This window comes from Chinchilla lanigera, unplaced genomic scaffold (assembly GCF_000276665.1).
Source record: "Chinchilla lanigera isolate Chin_1 unplaced genomic scaffold, ChiLan1.0 scaffold00014, whole genome shotgun sequence".
Lineage (NCBI taxonomy): Eukaryota > Metazoa > Chordata > Mammalia > Rodentia > Chinchillidae > Chinchilla > Chinchilla lanigera.
In genome coordinates, this window is record NW_004955415.1 from 12,381,156 (window position 1) to 12,400,721 (window position 19,566).

At 42.1% G+C, this 19,566-nt stretch overlaps 1 protein-coding gene across 20 annotated transcripts in view; it reads right to left on the minus strand.

Moving 5' to 3' along the window:
- The window catches only part of LOC102028960 (protocadherin gamma-C4), a 169,872-nt gene that overhangs the window by 106,234 nt on the left and 44,072 nt on the right, over positions 1 to 19,566 (minus strand). For 2 of the 20 annotated variants that reach the window (XM_013512148.1, XM_013512150.1), the window contains exon 1: positions 6,263 to 9,965. The exons of 3 other annotated variants lie outside the window; for them this stretch is intronic. In XM_013512148.1, coding sequence (XP_013367602.1) covers positions 6,263 to 8,185 — 1,923 coding nt within the window. In that variant the 5' untranslated portion in view covers positions 8,186 to 9,965. 15 more of the 20 variants (XM_013512156.1, XM_013512137.1, XM_013512139.1 and 12 more) reach the window with 15 other exon arrangements.

Genomic DNA, 19,566 nt, shown 5'->3' on the forward strand with positions numbered 1-19,566 from the left:
GAAGACTGGCGAGAGCAGAGCTCTCCTCTTTGGCCAACAGCGGCGCCCAGAGCGCACACTAGGAAACTGCAGCCTCTGCTGTTTCAGTTTAACCACTGGGATTAGTGTAAATACGCCTAACTAAAAGATGATATATCTTTATGCTAACATTTTAAGCAATAAATTATAAAGCCATGTTTCATGTGTCTTTTTCTCATCATTTCCAATTGTTAGAAATAGCACGTTGGTTTTAATGAAGTCTACATATACTGGTCTACTGTTTCACCATTCAAATACATTGCACTCTTACCTATACCTAAGTATTGCTCTCATGAGTGGCGAAATAAGACAGAGGTCTTGCCTTTAAAGACTTCATATTATGCTGAATTTACAGATTTGTTTCTTTATTAGTTGTGATACATTGATATTCACTGGTTCCTATGATTCTCACTCAGACATCTCTAATACTGTTTTATATCACATACATTAAAGGACAAAAATACTGTTGCAAATTATTTTGTGAGGTTGTGCAATTTGTACCAATCCTCAGATACCTCCTCTTCTGGATAATGTCAACACTCTGTAAAATTATTTCTCCATACTCTTCTACTTTATTCAAGAAAACTGACTGTATGATGAAGTCAAGATAGGATATACCCTGCCAAGAAATCTGCTCTTCATATTTCAAAATTAATTCACTACATCCTGATATTCATATTGCATTAATTCATTCTTAAAAGTTACAGGGGAATGACTACTCTGCAATACAGTATCACAAAGGGATACTCCAATAAACTAGATTACTTCCTTGAAGTAATTGAGTTATGGTAATTTAGGATATACATGTATACAATAGGTAATTTAATATGTACAATGGGTTTCTGATTCTTAACTGAATGAGTGATAATAGAAATAAAATAATAGAAGGCTTTAAAAGGTTGAGGGAAAAAAAGGTTGAACAATATTGTCCAAATCTTTTTAAAGCAAATGAAACAACCACCTATGGCTATTAGAGTTCTATTTTATAGTGTCACCATTAAAACATACACAGGAATTATTTTCAACTATTATCACACTGTGTGTATCAAGGCACATGAGTTTATATTGAACAAAATTACTCTGAGAGATAAAAGCGAAGAACTGAACTCACCTGAGCACAAGCAGCTTCATCTTTCAATTCATGAAAATCTACAGATGTTAATAGAGGATCATTTTTCTCACAGCTCTCTTGGCTAATCAGTGTGTCTGCATAGTTGGGCTGAGGAAAGATAAGATTGCTTGTTTGGGAACCTGCAGTGAGGGAGACCTCATGGGAATAGGTCTGCAGAAAAGCTTGTACCCCATCGATGCCCATAAAGTGTGAGGGTGGCACACCCACCAATCTACCTCCAGAGGCCTGGAGCAGGCGAGACTTCTGCCAGTGCTGAAGCCTAAGCACCAGCAGCACAATGACAAAGGCAAGGAAGACACAGGAGACAATGGCTACTGCCACCACCAGGTGGAGCGTGAGGTCAGAATCATCTGGAATCCCAGGGGTCCTGATGTTGCTTAAGTCAGCTAGTACTTCAGGGATGCTGTCAGCCACGACCACAGTGAGTGTGACGGTGGTTGAGAGAAGAGGCTGGCCATGGTCTTCCACAGCCACCACAAGGCTCTGCTTCAGTGCATCCCTGTCTATCAGGGTCCTTGCTGTGCGCACTTCACCTGTGTGTAGCCCTACAGAAAAAAGCCCTGGCTCACTGGCCTTAAGAAGGCGGTAGGATAGCCAGGCATTCTGCCCAGAGTCTCTGTCCACTGCCACAACTTTGGTCACCAGGTATCCAGGCTCTGCAGATCGGGGAGCCAGCTCTACACCAGTGGATCCATCAGTGGGGAGAGCAGGATACAGGATTTCAGGTGTATTATCATTCTGGTCTAACACAAATATGCTCAATGACACATTGCTGCTTAGTGGTGGGTCTCCACTGTCACTGGCAATCACCAGTAGCTGCAAGTCTTGGATCTGCTCATAGTCAAAAGATTGTAGTGCATACAGGACACCAGTGTCGGAATTGATGGAGACATAGGAGGTCACAGGCACTCCTTGGATAGAGTCCTCAGTCACAGAGTAAGTGACTTGTGCATTTTCCTGGCTATCAGGATCATGTGCAGTCAAAGAGAAGATGGACGCACCTCTCAGGTTGTTTTCTGGAATATAGGCCGAGTAGGAGGCATGAGGGAAAGTAGGTGGGTTGTCATTGGTGTCTGCTACAAACAAGGTGATGTAAGTTTCAGTAGACATAGGTGGGATTCCTAGATCTGAGGCTATCACTGTGATATTATAGACGGAGACTTTCTCTCGGTCCAAATATTTCCATGTCACCAATCTGTAGTAATTATTTATTGATGATTCTAATTTAAAAGGTAAATCATCACGTGTGAAACAGACAACTTGTCCATTCTTCCCAGAATCTCGATCATGCACATTCAAGAAGGCAATTACTGTACCAGGAAAAGAATTTTCCAACACTGGGTTAAACAAAGATGTAATGGTCACTTCGGGTTTATTGTCATTTACATCTTCTACCGAAATGAGCACTTTGGTCCTCCCCAAAAGCGCCCCTACATCTTCAGCCTGAATTTCCATTTCATAAAACGAACATTCTTCATAATCTAGACTTTTTGCGACTGATATTTCCCCACTGTTTTCATTTAGCTGGAATAAGGAAGATTGTTTTCCATTGATTTTCCGCAATTTATATGTCACTTTTCCGTTGGTTCCCTCATCAGGGTCGCTAGCTCTCACTGTAAGCAGCAGGGTGCCCGGGGGCACGTTCTCAAGGACTTTCACTCGGTAAATCGGTTGGGCAAAAACCGGGGCATTGTCGTTTGTATCCAACACTGTCACCTGGATGTGCACTGTGCTGGAGCGGCGCGGCTCGCCACCGTCCGAGGCGGTGAGCACCAGGTGGTGAGTGGCCTCTTCCTCTCTGTCCAGGGTGCGCTCCAGCACCAGCTCTGGGTTTATAGTTCCGTCATCTCCGGTTTGCACGTCCAGAGAGAAGTGGTGACTGGGGCTGAGCTGGTAGCTCTGTAAGGAGTTCACGCCCACATCCGGGTCAACCGCTTCTGGGAGTGGAAAACGTGCTCCAGGGGAAGATATTTCATTAATTTTTACTTCCAGGTTTTCAACATGGAATTTCGGGTTATTATCGTTAATATCAGTTATTTCTATTTCTATCCCAAAGAGCTTTCCTTTCTCCTCAACTAGGATGTTAATATTTACAAGACACCGCGCGCTCTGGGCGCACAGCTCCTCCCGGTCTATCCTGCCCGCGGTAACCAAGCTGCCGCTGCGCGGGTTGAGAGAGAAAAGCTGCGTCCTACCTCTGGAGACGATGCGGACTCCGCGCTCGGTCAGCTCCTGGGGCTCCAGTTCCAGGTCCTTGGAGATGTTGCCCACGAAGGTGCCTGTGTCTGTCTCTTCTGGCACCGAGTATCGAATCTGCCCTGTCCCGATCTCCCACAGTGTCCCCAGCAGCGCGCACAGCAGGGCCAGCTCACCGCGCCCGTAGTGATTCTTTGGAGCCGCCATTGTTCTTTCGCTACAGAATAGTTTGCGAATCCTCGCTGGGCGAAGGGCTCTTGTTTACCTTTTTGCAGCAGTTATGTAGATCACAATCTTATGCAAAGCCAGAGGGTCCTAAATTTAGGTACGGAATTTCTCTGCATCTCAGAAGTTGGTTTATGGGATCTGCCGGTCTTTGTGATGTGTGAGCACTTAGATTTGGATGGTCTTTAGCTTGCATTTCTCTCCCAGTAGGTGAACAGCGGCGCTTAGAGTCCTAAGCAGTTACTGCACTTAGGTACAAATAACTTATGTAATACTCTGCTAGATTAATGAGGAAAAAAATATACTACTAGCGTTTTAGTACTTCATTTTGAATTGAATTTGTCCCTGTATCCATATTTTAAAATAATTTGTCAAAGAATGTGGGATAAAAAGGGGTGAAGGTTTTATAAAATATTATCGAATGATCAGATTTGGAGGTTAGCATATAAAACTACTCACATTTCTAGGATACATTTGCTTCTCTTAAATAAACATGATAATTATTTCCTATTGTGCCTTCATACTCGTTGTAAATGTCTTCGGGATACATGAGGTCAGTTTTAGATTCAGATAGACCTACTGACATTATTTCATCACAAATTGTTTTTACTTAAACTCAATAATCGCAGTAGCTTACTGTACAGTTACTTTTAGCTTTTCATTATAAATATCTTTTAAATGACACACTGGTAATGTTTCAAATTAACGTTGTGACATTCTAACAGGACAAATGCTTTTAAAATTTAAGTTTTATCAGATTATGTGGTCTCACTATCTTACTGAAATTATTTATATTTTTGTAGATGGATACAAAGTACTTGGCAGGATTAATCAATATGCTACCAAAAGCAAATCTCCATCCCACCCCTTTCACCAAAAAGAAATTATTACATTTTAAAGCACACTACTTTTTAAAGTAGACATATCCTAAAGTTTATTTTCACTTCCTTACTACTTTGACCAAAAGAACAAAAGCAAGGAACACTTAACTATCACTAAGTTGAACAATAAGTTCTACTACAAAAGAACTTCCTTTACTTCAATTTGTGAAGTGGCCATAGTAGTTGCCAAAGGATACTTAGGAGATAGCTGAGAACATGTACTATAATCTTTAGTATAGATTTCATGTGTACATAAGATTGGCTATTTAGCTAAAACATTGAAGAGTTCATGATTTTCTCTATTAGAGGAAATACAATGATTAGATTTTTAGATAGATTAGCTAAGGGTTGCAGTAAGAGAGTTAAAATTACATGTTAGGAATATGTGAAGAACAACAGAGGCAAAGCATTATTTATCTCTTCTTTGGTGGAGGCGTCTACTAAATGAGCTTCAATACAGATGAATCCTGAAAAACCTATTCTGCCAGTAAAGAGAACCTGCTTTTGATCTTCCGATGAATATAATGGATCTTCTGCTAAGTAAATGATCACACATACACATTCACACAACACCCCTACACACAGAGTACAATGCATAAAATTATAAGGTATGTGAACATAAAAACTCAGTTTAAGATATTATTCCAGCACATTAAAAAAATAAAAGTAAACATAAGAAACAAAACAGCAAATGAGTGTAGAAAACCTTTCAGTTAAGCTACCAATGAAAACATCTAATTTTAGCTGAAATTTTTTGCTGTAAATTAATTTAAATGACTTTTTATATGTACATTATGTATAAGCTAAAAACTATTCATTGCATACAATATCATGAAAAGAAAAATTTAAGACGAAATCTTAATAGCTTCTTACAAGAGAGAGCCAATAACATTGCCTAAGGATTTCACATTGTGTTAAAACCACACAATCACTGCTGTGTAAATTTGGTAAGATTCACTTATAAGCCACACAATTACTCCTATTTCATCCATTCTTTGAAGAATTGTAGGAGAGCTTTTAAACTTTTGGATGTGTGTGGGGGTCTTGTTAGGGATCAAATCCTTTGCCTCTGGCATGCTAAATAAGTGCTATACTAGTTAGTTACATTCCCAACACCTCACTAGTACTTTCTTAAGATAACTTAGGACATCTGAAATTCATATATATATTCCTGTGAATGTGGAGAACTCAGTAGAAAATAGGGTTATGTTTAAAGGAAATTCACTGCAATCTTCTTAAGATAATTCACTAGAACTGAAGTTTGTACACTTATTTTCCTGTGAACATAGAGAACTGGGTAGAAAATGAGAGGAAGGTATGCTTAAAAGAAACTCACCTGATGGGAGGTTGACTCGCTCACATTACAAAGTGGAAATAAGGCTCCAGATGGATCACTGCAAAGTATGTCTTGTCCTGAACTAAATTGCTCACTACATTTTAGGAAATTAAACTCCGTCTTGCCCGTTTGTGCAACACACAGATTATAGGAATAAGGCAAAGTTCCCTCGCTGTAATTGGAGGGAACCACGGGTCCAGACTTGGAACAGAAACCATGCTGAAAGCAGCCCCCTGCCTTTGCACTGGAGGAGTGTCGCAAGCGGAGGGCAATAGCCAGAGTCACCACAAGAAGGAAGAGGACGGAGATTAAGGCCAAAGCCACAACTAGGTAAAACTGCAGCTCTGCCTGCGGGTCAGAGGACACAGGGCGTTCATCAATGTCGGGTAGGATCTCTCGCAGGCTGTCAGCGAAAACAAGGTGCAGTGTGGCGGTGGCCGAAAGAGGAGGCTGCCCACCATCTCGCACAGCGACCAGCAGGCGGTGGCGCGCAGGGTCCTTGTCGCCCAAAGCACGCGCCGTGCGCACCTCGCCAGTGCGCAGCCCCAGGCCGAAGAGCCCAGGGTCGCTGGCCTGCAGCACGTGGTAGGACAGCCAGGCATTGTGTCCCGAGTCAGCGTCCACCGCCACCACCTTGGTGACCAGGTAGCCGGGCTCCGCGGCGCGCGGCACCGTGTCAAAGAGCGCCGAGCCGTCGGGCTCCAGCACGGGGTACAGCACCCGCGGCGCGTTGTCGTTGCGGTCTTCCACCAGCACGCGCAGGCTCATGTTGGCGCTGAGCGCGGGCGAGCCCTGGTCGCGGGCCTGCAGAGTGAGCTCAAAGGCGCGCAGCTGCTCGTGATCGAAGGCGCGCTGCGCGAACACCACTCCGCTCTGTGCGCTCACAGACACGTAGGACAGCAGCTCTCTAGGCTCCAGGTCGCTGGCCACAATAGAGTAGGAGATTTGGCCATTGGGCCCCAAATCCGGATCACAGGCGCTGACTTGTGTGATAGAGGCCCCGGGTGGGTTGTTTTCAGCCATGTGGACCACATACAAAGCCTGTTTGAAAACAGGAGCATTGTCGTTTACATCACCAATGTGCAGGGTGATACTGGAGCTGGAGGAGAGGGGTGGCTTACCCCTGTCGGTGGCTGTGATGGTGATGTTGTACTCTGGGTTCTCCTCTCGGTCTAGAACCCCATCTGTCACTAATTTATAAGTGTTTCTTGAAGAAGTGAGTATTTTAAATGGAAGTTCACCTTCTAATTTACAAATAACTTCTCCATTTTGTCCAAAATCCATGTCACGAATTTTAAGCAAAGCAATATGTGTTCCTAGCTTGGCGTCCTCCATAATTAGGTTGGATAGAGATTGGAATATCACTTGTGGGACGTTGTCATTTTCATCTAGGATTTCTATCTCCACTGTACATTGTGCAATCAGTCCTCCGCTATCCCTTGCTTCCACAACAATGGAGTATTCTTTTACTTCTTCAAAATCTAATGTGTGTAGAGTAGTAATTTCCCCAGTATTAGAATTCAGGTCAAATGTGGTGATCTGGCTAGCTTCACTGAAAGAGAATGTGATCTCAGCATTGACACCCTCATCCTGGTCGGTGGCAGTCACCTGCAGCACGGTGGTTCCTGGGCGTACGTTTTCTGGAAGACTCACTCTGTATATGTCTTGACTGAACATGGGAGGATTATCATTGGCATCAGTGACTAGGACGTGTATCTGTGCAGTGCTGCTGAGGGGTGGCTCCCCAAAGTCAATGGCAGTCAAGATCAAGTCGTAGAAGTTCTGTTTTTCCCTGTCTAAAGGTGTCTTCAATATCATTTCGGGGTATTTACTGCCATCTGATTTCTCTTTATTCGTGAGTGAGAAATGATCATTGAGACTGAGCCGGTAATTCTGTAGTGCGTTGGTACCAATATCTGCATCATGGGCAGCTCCTAATATAAATCGTGTGCCCGGCTGTGCAGATTCGCTTATTTGGAGCTCAAAGGAAATATGCGAGAATTTTGGCGTGTGGTCATTAACGTCCTCGATCTCCACACTCACATGATAAAAGTTCAGTGGGTCTTCAGCAACAGCCTCAAATTCCAGGGTGCACGCTGGCCTCTTCCCGCATATCTGCTCCCTGTCTAGCCTGCTGCTCACAAGCAACTGCCCGCTCTCTGCGCTCACTGTGAAGTAAGGCTTCTCCGAACTGATGCGCAGTTTCCGAGTCGGTAACTCCTGGACGCTGAAGCCCAGGTCCTTGGCGAGATTCCCCACCACCGAGCCCTTGGGCATTTCCTCAGGGATCCTGTAGCGGATCTGCTCGGAGAGCGCCGGGCTGAACAAAGACAGCAGCAAGGGAAAGAGCACTGGCCGCCTCTCCGCCCTGCCCCTCTCCACAGCGCCGCTCCCCATCCCGCCTGCTCGCTCAGCTTGCTCACCAGCCTGGAGACGCGGAACCACGAATAATGTCTGTATCGCAGATATTCGGAGCTCCGAATGGGCTTTAGTTCTCAGTCCCAGTCCAGAGAAGGGTTCTTTTTCCAAGGTGGAAGCGGTGTAAGGGCTGGCCCTGGCGAGTGTGAGAGGGCTGCCCTGGCAAGCGCGGTGCGGCTGCGCGAGAAGACTGGCGAGAGCAGAGCTCTCCTCTTTGGCCAACAGCGGCGCCCAGAGCGCACACTAGGAAACTGCAGCCTCTGCTGTTTCAGTTTAACCAGTAGGATAATTTTGTCTATCTGAACCAACCTGAGTCGGTAGGTATATATTTAATAACGTTTGAAGTTGTAATCTTAGGGAAGCTTTTACCCCACTTTCGAGAATGTTAGGTTCTTCTGGTTACAACATATAACATCAATCTCTAAAGTTACCAGGGGAATAATATTTTTCTTTGCCATACTGGTGCCTACCTAAGCATTTTATATTCCATGATGACCTCAGAATTTGAAGGAACCTGTCTTTTGAAAGTTCGCTCATAATAGTTTTTTTTCGTTTAATGATGATTTCTCTCTTTGCTTGAAAACATTTTCTCTAACAAACTCTAACAAAGTTTGATTAGGGGCATTTTCTTTTCAAAGTACCTGATGATCATATTTCTGCCACTGGACTTTCCTCACAAAATGTTAGTGATATTGTCTTCTTCCTAAGTGACTATGCATGTCAACATTGCAGAATGAGTGAAATATTCTTCCACTTTATTATTCAGTCATTTTTGTACAAATATCACCAAGTACTACTACCTTTTAAAATAAGTCCTTTAAATTCATACTGAAAAGGACCCAGGAGTCAAGACTATTTTGACATCTATCTGTTACATATGATAATCATTTCAAGTACTGATCTTACCAAGTTACCATATAAATAAATATGGTTCTATTCAATCCCAAGTTCGGTTATTTCTAACCAACTATTTTACTAGACCCAATAAATAAAATTGACGACAGTTCCAGGATTTAAGCATGTGAAATGGTTGTTTCATAGAGCCACCATTTTCAGTCTCCCACTTGAAGAGCCTACAGACACAGTTCACATGTCTGTACCACTAAGCACACTGGCATTGTGTTAAAGCACACAACTGCCTATTTCATAAATGCTTACATCCCTGAAATGACATTTTATTTTACATATTTTATTCATTCGAATGGCCTTATGTGGCATTAGACATTGTGCCTGTCTTTGATATAGATCTCAGTCAAATTTGACATGTTTCATTCTTGAGCCATCAATTTAACTTTCTAGTACTATCCTATTTTATTTTTTGGTACCAGGTATTTAACACAGGACTTTGCGATTGCCAGGCGGGTGCTGTGCCACTGAGCTATATCCCTGGCCCATATCTTATTTTAATAGGTGATTATGCTTTAAATAATTAATGAAGCAAACACAATGTACAGGACAGGGCCACCGAGTTAAGGTACATGCAGGCAGAGGCAGAACAAAGAAAGAGCTTCACTGAAAAATCTTTAAGAAACTTTTAAAAATCTCATTGCTGAAGAGAATCTTAAGAAAGCATATGAGCTGTTTTACTTTTGCTAAACTTGTGTATAGAGATTCAACAATTCATTCTCATTTATAAAATATACAAGAAACCAAGTTCAAAGTATAGATTGATGGTACAAAAATATGGTAACTTAGTTATTCACAATCATATCCATAGACTTTTTTTTTTTTTTTTTTTTTGGTTTTTGGTTTTTTTCCGGTACTAGGAATCGAACTCATGACCTCGCACTCGCCAGGCAGGTGCTGTGCTGCTGAGCTAAATCCCCAGCCCAATCCATAGACTTTTATTAAAGGAATATATTATAATGTTCCATGCTAAAGTATCATCACAAAAATTAACCAGTAAACTGGCATTTACCTCTTCAAGGTTTTGTTAATCTCTATCTTCAAAATACTTGTTTCACAAATAGATATTTTATGCATAATTTAATTCTTTTTTCATAATTTAATTCTTGTGGAAATAAAGATAAAGGAAAAATTGAACTCACCTGAATACTTGTGCCTTCCCCCTCACATTCATGGAAATCTATGGGGGTTAACAAAGAATCATTTTTGTCACAGCTATCTTGGCTGATGAGTGTGTCCACATAGTTGGGTTGTGGAAAGATAATATGGCTCTTTCCAGAGTCAGCAGTGAGGGAGATCTCATGGGAATAGGTCTGCAGAAAAGCCTGCACCCCATCCATACCCACAAAGTGTGAGGCAGGCACACCATCCAACCCAGTAACTGCAGCCTGCAGTAAGTGTGACTTGTACCAGCGCCTCAGTCTGAGTGCTACCAATACAATGACAAAGACAAGGAAGACACAGGAGACAGTGGCCACTGCTACTACCAGGTAGAGCGTGAGGTCTGAATGCTCAGGATCAGTGGGAATCTTGATGCTTCCCAAGTCAGCCAGGACATCTGGGATGCTATCAGCCACTGCTACAGTAAGTGTGACAGTGGCTGAGAGAGGAGGTTGGCCATGGTCCTGCACAGCCACGACAAGGCTCTGCTTTAGTAGGTCTCTGTCCAGCAGGGCTCTTGCTGTACACACTTCACCTGTGTGCAGCCCTACAGAGAAGAGTCCTGGTTCACTGGCTTTGAGCAGGCGATAGGACAGCCAAGCATTCTGGCCTGAGTCTCTGTCCACTGCCACCACCTTGGTCACCAGGTATCCAGGTTCTGCAGATCGAGGAGCCAGCTCCACACCAGTAGAGCCATCAGTGGGGATAGTGGGGTAGAGGATCTCAGGTGCATTATCATTCTGGTCCAGCACAAAGAGGTTCAGTGACACGTTGCTACTGAGAGGTGGGTCCCCACTGTCACGTGCACTCACTCTTAGTTGTAGATTTTGAAACTGTTCGTAGTCAAAGGACTGGAGTGCATACAGGACACCAGTGTCAGAGTTGATTGAGACATAGGAAGACACTGGCACCCCTTGGATGATGTCGCTGCCCAAGGAATAAGTGACCTGGGCATTCTTTTCACTGTCAGGGTCATGTGCAGCTACTGAGAAGATTGAGGCACCTCTAGGGTTGTTCTCAGGGACATAGACAGAGTAAGAAGATTGGGGGAAGATGGGCGGGTTGTCGTTGGTGTCCGCCACATACATGGAGATGTGAGTTTCTGTGGACAAGGGAGGAGTTCCACCATCTGTGGCTTTAAGAGTGATATTGTACACAGAGCATTTTTCCCGGTCCAGGTGTTTTGTTGTGATCAATCTATAATAATTATCTATTGATCTTTCTAATTTAAAAGGCAGGTTTTCTGGAAGAGTGCAGGTCACCTCACCATTCTTTCCAGAATCTCTATCTTGGAGGTAGAAAAGAGCAATTACTGTCCCAGGAGGAGTGTCTTCTGGAATTGAATTACTTACAGATGTTACAGTCACTTCTGGAGCATTGTCATTCACATCTAAAATTATGATTCGTACTTTCGCTTTTGTCAGACTACCAGGACCATCCTGAGCCTGAACCTCCATTTCATAGAAGCTGGATTCTTCATAATCCAGGCTTTCTAGTGTGGATAATTCTCCTGTTAGGGAATTGAGATGGAATATTCGTAGAAGTTTTGGAGTTATTTGCCGAAAAGAATATGTCACTTGCCCATTAACTCCCTCATCCAAGTCGACTGCGTTTATTGTGAGAAGTTTTGTGCCTATTGGTACATTCTCAGGCACAGTCACTTGGTACTGGGGCAAAGAAAAGACTGGTGTGTGATCATTCACATCCACCACTGTCACCTGAATGCGGGTGGTGCCAGATAAAGGTGGATCCCCACCATCATAGGCTGTAAGGACCAGATGGTGAATCGCCTCTCCTTCCCGGTCCAGCACCTGCTCCAGCACTAGCTCCGGGTACTTTTTTTTATCAGTTCCACTTTGCACAACCAGGGAGAAGTGGCGATTGGGGCTGAGCTGGTATCCCTGGAGGGAGTTTGTGCCCACATCTGGATCTCCAGCCTCATTTAGTGGAAACCGCATCCCAGGGGCTGTATTTTCCATTATTTTTACAGTTATTTCTTCCTGCAAGAATCTAGGTGCATTATCATTGACATCCATTATTTCCACTTCTACAGGGAAAAGATTCATTTTGTCTTCCATTAAAATATTAAAACTCACCAGACACCGCGAGCTCTGAGCACACAGCTCCTCCCGGTCTATCCTGCCCGCAGTGACCAAACTGCCGCTACGCGGGTTCAGAGAGAAAAGCTGCGTCCTACCTTTGGAGACGATGCGAACTCCGCGCTCCGCCAGCTCCCGGGGCTCCAGCCCCAGGTCCTTGGAGATATTACCCACAAAAGATCCTTTGTCTGTCTCTTCGGGCACGGAATAGAGAATTTGTCCTGCCCAGGCTTCCCACCAGGTCCCCAAGACGATGGAGAGCAGAAGGAATCCTCTGTAGTCCCCGCCTCTCTGCTGAGGCGCCATTGCTGTCCTGCAGATCTTGCTTAGATACTGAGCGGTCTCTGGACGTACTTCTAAACGCGTGTGTCTGTGTGGACTCCCTTGTATTCGGAAGAAAAGCTCAGAATCCAGTAGCATAGAAGCTTGAGTTTGGTGCAGTTTGGAAGAGGGCTTGTCTCAATCTGTCGCTTCTTTGTGCTGTAAAACTCGGTGGTTCTGACGATCTCTCGCACCGGTCCCCCGGTTGGTGAACAGCGGCGCTCAGAGTCCTTACTACGTTACTACACCATACTTAAGCAAAATAATTGGATTTTACATAAAATCGTTTCATCTTTCAAAAGATCCATTTATGTAAGACTCTTCACTTCAGATAGCTCTGGTATGCTTTAAAAATTCATTTCAAGAAAATGAACACAACTGTATTCACGAGTGGTTACTTGATAATTCCACACAAATTTAAAAACTCTCTTTTGCCTTAACCTTTTGAAATTAGCCTTTTGGGCACCGATTCGCAATTTGTTGCATATAAAGCAAAAAGTACCATTGTAGGTAAAAAAGGCAAGAGTTATTTGAACACATATTTAATATCTATATGGCTCCCTTGTATTCTCTAGTATTCATTTTCTAAATTATCCCACAACATAAAAGTAAATATTATAGATCACTACTGGAAAATCAAAAGAAGTTTAATAAAATACAAGCTCATTATATAAAACTGAAATAATTTTATAGTTTTAAAGACTATGTTATAATGACTGAGTTGCAGGAAAGAATTCTGATCTTCACTTGTTTATTTTCATTAAAAAATCTATGGAAAGTCTATTTGACTTCTGAGAAAAATTATTTACTTTCTTTTCTGCATGGAAACTTTTTACTCTATTGAAGAACCATGTGTCTGGAGTTTTATATAGTTCATTCTGAAGATGTACGTATTTTCCACTAATTCTCTCAGAGCATTTTACTCCTCTGTGACAAATATCACCTCAACAGAAGTTTAATCAGAAAAAGATGGTCACACACAATAAAACAGTCCAATAATTTGGTGTTTTTTCCAAATGTTTCAGAGTTTAGTATATGCTCAAAATCTTTGGGAGCTTGTCTTCATATTAATGATCTGTATAATCAGTACATCACAGAGTCTCAATGAGTCAGAACTTAGCAAATTCCATGTTTGCCAGGAGTTGGGCTGTCTAAATGAATGAGTGTCTACATCGTGAGTATAATCTGATAATTTTTTCCTTCAGTGAAATGTTTTATTTAAGTGAAATGGCCACAGATAATGCAGGTAAAAGAATACAACTAACCAACCTACTAGCCATAAAACCCAGATGAGATAGTTCATGATATAGTTCAAATACTGAAAACTAGTGATATAGAAAATGACATTCATATTGCAGTGTGTGAAACATGATATTTCTATGAGACCATGTAGCTCACATGATTAATAGTCAAGATTCAACTTATTTAAAATTATAACTCACTCTTTCATGTCTGTATTTGCTTTCCTGAGAAACTACTTTGAAGTTTGCTTGCTTGTATTGTTCTTGTGCTATTTTGTAAACGGATGTCTGTTTGTTAATATGTTTTTGTTTTTATTTTTAAAATAGAAAAATAAAAAAATTATAACTCACTATTAAATTCTGATAAAAATCATCAAAGAATAATTTCACAAATATTCAAACAAATCAGCTTTCAAAAATATATGGTTGAAATCTTTGGGTTAGCCATATATATTTGGAAACATGAAATAAATACTTCTATAATAATTGCTGAAATATAGATAGCTCAGTATTGATTTAGAAAAGCATATATTATGCTTATCATTTTACTTGAAAACATCAACTCAGTATTTTTGCATTGGTGATGTTCAAACTCAGGGACTCAGACATACTGGGAAATTCAATATGAAGTTTTTTTGAATGCCATGCTGGAGTGCTGCAGTTGAACCCAGGGTCTTGTGCATAGTAGGCAAGTACTTTATCACTGAGCTATGTTTATTTTATTTTATTTTGGTGATACTAGGGGTTGAACTTAGGGCCTTCACACTGAGCTACACACCCAGCCTTTTTTGCTTTGAAACTGGATCTCACTAAGTCATTAAGCTGCCCAGGTTGGGTTTGAATCTACCATTCTCTTGTGTCAGTCTCCCAGAGTTCCGGGATAATAGGTTTGTGCCACTATCCCTGGCTCAGTGTTATATTTATGTAGACTAAGTCAGCTTACAAAGGAGGTCCTCAAACATTTTCAGTGTGTCTCCTTACTTATTTTTCCTACATATGCATCTTAAATTAAGATGTAAAAATGTGTTATACACTCTATCATCAAATCATAGTGTCCTCTAACTCAAGATCAGAAAAAAAATTGTTGGCTATAATTGAGTTGAATAACTCATCAAATTATAGAATCTTCCATACTTCATTAGTTACATCAACTTACTTTTGAAGAATGCCAATATCCTTAGCAATGCATTTTTTTAGAACAACTTTGATAATTAAAATTTTTGTTGTTTTCTGTTCACTAAATCATAACTTAGTTTGCATCTTTTAGCCATATAAATAAGACTAATCATTCCTTTAAATGATAATCTCCTTTCCTTTAAATATTTGAATATAAAGTGTTAAATTATTTAAATTTTTATTTGAGGTCTACTGATCCTTTATTCTCCCATTCACCAGTCAGTCTTCTGTTTTTAGAGATATTTCCGATAAGTGGTCACTATTGAACTTATGTTAAAATTTATTTTCAGTACTAAATACTATCAAGCACACAATATGCAGAAAATATTATAGTAGGAACACAGCACAAGGACTTATATTTAACAATCTAATAATAATAGTGATGACAGGAAGTGTTTACTGACCACATCAATTTATAGTTTGAAAAAATTCATAAAATTGTTTTATTTCATTTTCCTACAGTTATGTGATACAGACTAGGTAAGTCTTTTAATTTTAGTCAGAAAATCTGATCCAAATGAATGACAAATAGTTCTAGAGATTTTATTCAGGTCTTTTAGTGCCAAAGATCAGGTATTCCTTGCTACAGGCATCAATGATTCTTACCTTTCTTTGTGTGTGTGTGTGTGTGTGTGTGTGTGTGTGTGCGCGTGCGCGCATCACCTGCACGTGGGGGTAGAACCCAGGGCTTCATGCATGCTAGGCAAGTGCTCCATTACTGAGCAACATACTTAGCCCTCCCTCCAGTTTTTTTAATTCCTTAGAAGTAAAGAAAGCAAATCTCCATCATTTTAGACACACACCCAAACATTAAGAAACACTGAGAAAAACTGAGGTCTTGATCTTATTTAACATATGTGGCAATTCAGGTTTTCTTCAACTTAGAAGGGAAAAGATTTCCCCAATGTCACATAATAGGAAAAAACCCAAGAGATAAAATGTATGAAATCAAAGGCACATACATTTTTTTTTTGTGCACACAGTTTGCCAAACAAGAAAAGTTTAAACAGGGTGTGGTGGTGCATCCCTTTAATCCCAGCACTCAAGAGGTTGAGGTAGAAGTATCACCATGAGTCTAAGGTCAACCTGGGCCACCTAGTAAGTTCAAAGCCAGCCTGAACTACACAGTGAGACATTGTCTCAAAAAAAAAAGTTAAAAACAAAAAGCACACAGACTAGTATTTTTCGATAAAATTTGAGAAACTAAGATTTAGAAGAGTTCTGTTGATGTGAAAAGTCAGAATTATATGAGTCACAGTAAAAGACTAAGAAAACTTAGTGTGATCAAAGAGAATTTTACAATCTCTTGTTTAGAAAAACAGTAACGGCAATAACCTTACCTGAACAAGGGAGTCTTCATCTTTACAAAAATCTGACACTTCCTGTATCAAAAGAGGCTCGTTTTTCTCACAGCCCTCCTGGCTGATGAGTGTGTGGGCATAGTTGGGCTGCGGGAATATCAGGTGGCTCTTCCTTGAGTCTGAGGTAAGGGAGACCTCATGAGAATAGGTCTGCAGAAAAGCCTGCACCCCTTCCATGCCCACAAAGTGTGAGATGGGCACACTGGACAAACCCCCATTCGTAGACTTCATCAAGCTTGACTTGTGCCAGTGCTTCAGTCTGAGCACCAGCAGCCCCATAACAAAGGTGAAGAAGATGCAGGAAACAGTGACCACTGCCACAACCAGGTAGAATGTGAGGCCTGAGGCGTCTGAGTCATGTGGGGGCTCAAAACTGCTCAAGTCAGCCAGAACATCTGGGATGCTGTTGGCCACCACCACAGTGAGTGTGACAGTAGCCATGAGAGGGGGCTGACCATGATCCTGCACAGCTACCTCAAGGCTCTGCTTTAGTGTGTCTCTGTCCAGCAGGGCTCTTGCTGTGCGCACCTCACCTGTGTGCAACCCCACAGAGAAAAGCCCTGGCTCACTAGCCTTGAGTAGGCGGTAGGACAGCCAGGCATTCTGACCCGAGTCTCTATCTATTGCCACCACCTTGGTCACAAGGTACCCAGGCTCAGCAGAGCGGGGTGCTAGCTCCACCCCAGTAGAGCCATCCATTGGGGGAGTGGGGTACAGGATCTCAGGTGTATTATCATTCTGATCCAGCACAAATAGGCTCAGGGACACATTGCTGCTGAGTGGTGGGTTCCCGCTATCTTTGGCTGTCAAGAGTAACTGCAGGTCTCTAAACTGCTCATAGTCAAAAGAGCGAAGTGCATACAAGACACCAGTGTTGGAATTAATGGAGAGGTAGGAGGACAAAGGTACACCCTGCAGAGTGTCTTCGGCCAGGAAGTAGGTGACTTGAGCATTTTCCTCACTGTCAAGGTCTACTGCATTCACGGAGAAGATGGAGGCACCTCTAGGGTTGTTTTCAGGGACATAGACAGAATAGGATGAGTGGGAGAAAATAGGTGGATTGTCATTAGTGTCTGCCACACTTAGGGAAATGAGTTTTTCTGTAGACAGAGGTGGTGTTCCTTTGTCTGTGGCTATCACAGTGATGTTGTACAAGGACACCTGTTCCTGATCTAGAGCTGCATTTGTCATTAATCGATAATAATTGTCTACTGATTTCTCCAATTTGAACGGGAGACTTCTTGAGATGGAACACATCACCTTGCCATTCAGTCCAGAGTCCCGATCATACACTTGCAAAAGAGCAATTACTGTTCCTGGAGGAGCATTTTCAGCAATTGTTCTGCTTCCAGATGTAACAACCACTTCTGGAACATTATCATTCACATCCAAGATGGTTATTAGGACTTTTGCTCTGTCTTGAAGACCTGGTCCATCCCGGGCTTCCACATCCAGCTCATAAAAGCTGAAGTCTTCATAGTCTAGAGTTGCAGAAGTTGAAATTTCTCCCGTCAAAGCATTCAAGTGGAATATCTGTGAAACTTTCTCTGTGATCTTCACAAAGGAATATGTTATTTCTGCATGCACTCCTTCATCCAGGTCAGTGGCATTTACAGCTAACACTGGTGTACCTACTGGCAGATTTTCAGAAACACTTACACGATACACAGGTTGAGTAAATACCGGAGCATTGTCATTCACATCTAGGACAGTTACCAGAATTCGAGCTACACCTGAGCGGACAGGGTCACCACCATCCATGGCAGTAAGGACCAGATTGTGAATGGCTTCTTGCTCCCGGTCCAGGGTGTGCTCCAGTACAAGCTCTGGGTACTTGGCCCCGTGTGCTTGGCTTTGCACATCCACTGAGAAGTGACTATTATTGCTAAGCTTTAATCCTTGAAGAGAGTTCACTCCAACATCAGGGTCATAGACCTCCATTAGCAGAAAACGAGAGGATAGGGCTGCGTTTTCAGTAATTTTCACTTCCAATTCTTCCCTTAAGAATCTGGGTGCATTGTCATTAATGTCCACTATTTCCACTTCCACGGGATAAAGATTCATTTTATCCTCCACAAGGATGTTAAAGTTCACCAGACACCGCACGCTCTGAGCGCACAGCTCCTCCCGGTCAATCCTGCCCGCAGTGACCAAGCTGCCGCTACGCGGGTTCAGAGAGAAAAGCTGCGTCCTACCTCGGGAGACGATGCGGACTCCTCGCTGAGCCATCTCCTGGGGTTGTAGTCCCAAGTCCTTGGCGATGTTGCCTACGAAGGAACCTTTCTCTAGCTCCTCCGGAATAGAGTAGCGGATCTGCTCAGTCCCACACCCAGGCCCCCACAGCGACTGCAGGAGAATGAAGAGCAGCAGCAGCTCGCAGCGGTGCAGGCGCCTTTGCAGAGCAGCCATGACAGTTTTGTTGTGGATTTCCCCGGGATTAAGAGCAAAAAGAACAGGTCCGTCACACTCTGTGCTCCTCAGAATTAGAAGTCAAGGTTCCTAAATAAGCAAAGCCATTTGTGACCCATTTCAGGTCAGAATTTCTGCGCAGTATTGGTGTCTGACCTGCTTTGTGGTTGGAGGACGTAACTCAAGTTCCCATTGATTTTTGTGCCCGGGTTAGTGAATAGCGACACTTACAGTCCTGATTTAATACTGCACTGTTTTGTGAAATTCTCAGAGAGGATTTTATTTCTGTTAAATATGGACAAATGACATTCATAGTTCTCTTCCCAAGACAGTAAAACAATTAGAAGAATAAAACATTTGATTTTAAATGATTTTAAACATTCCCTGAAGTTTGCCACTTATTTTGTGAAAATTTAAGATATTGGAGAGTAGAAATAATATCAATTTTTTGTAACTTCTGAATTGTTACAGCCCATAAATTACATTTTTCTCATTTTTAATAAGGGCACAATCACAATCACGTTTTGAACCGATGGACTATAGTACCAGTTATGGGTTGTCATTTTTATAAGCCACTATTTTTATTAATGCATTAAGAACTGTGCATAAGCAACATTTGAGTATGCTTTTAAAAATATGCAAAGAAAGTGAAAATATATAGGCTAATGTTTAATGTTGATTATATA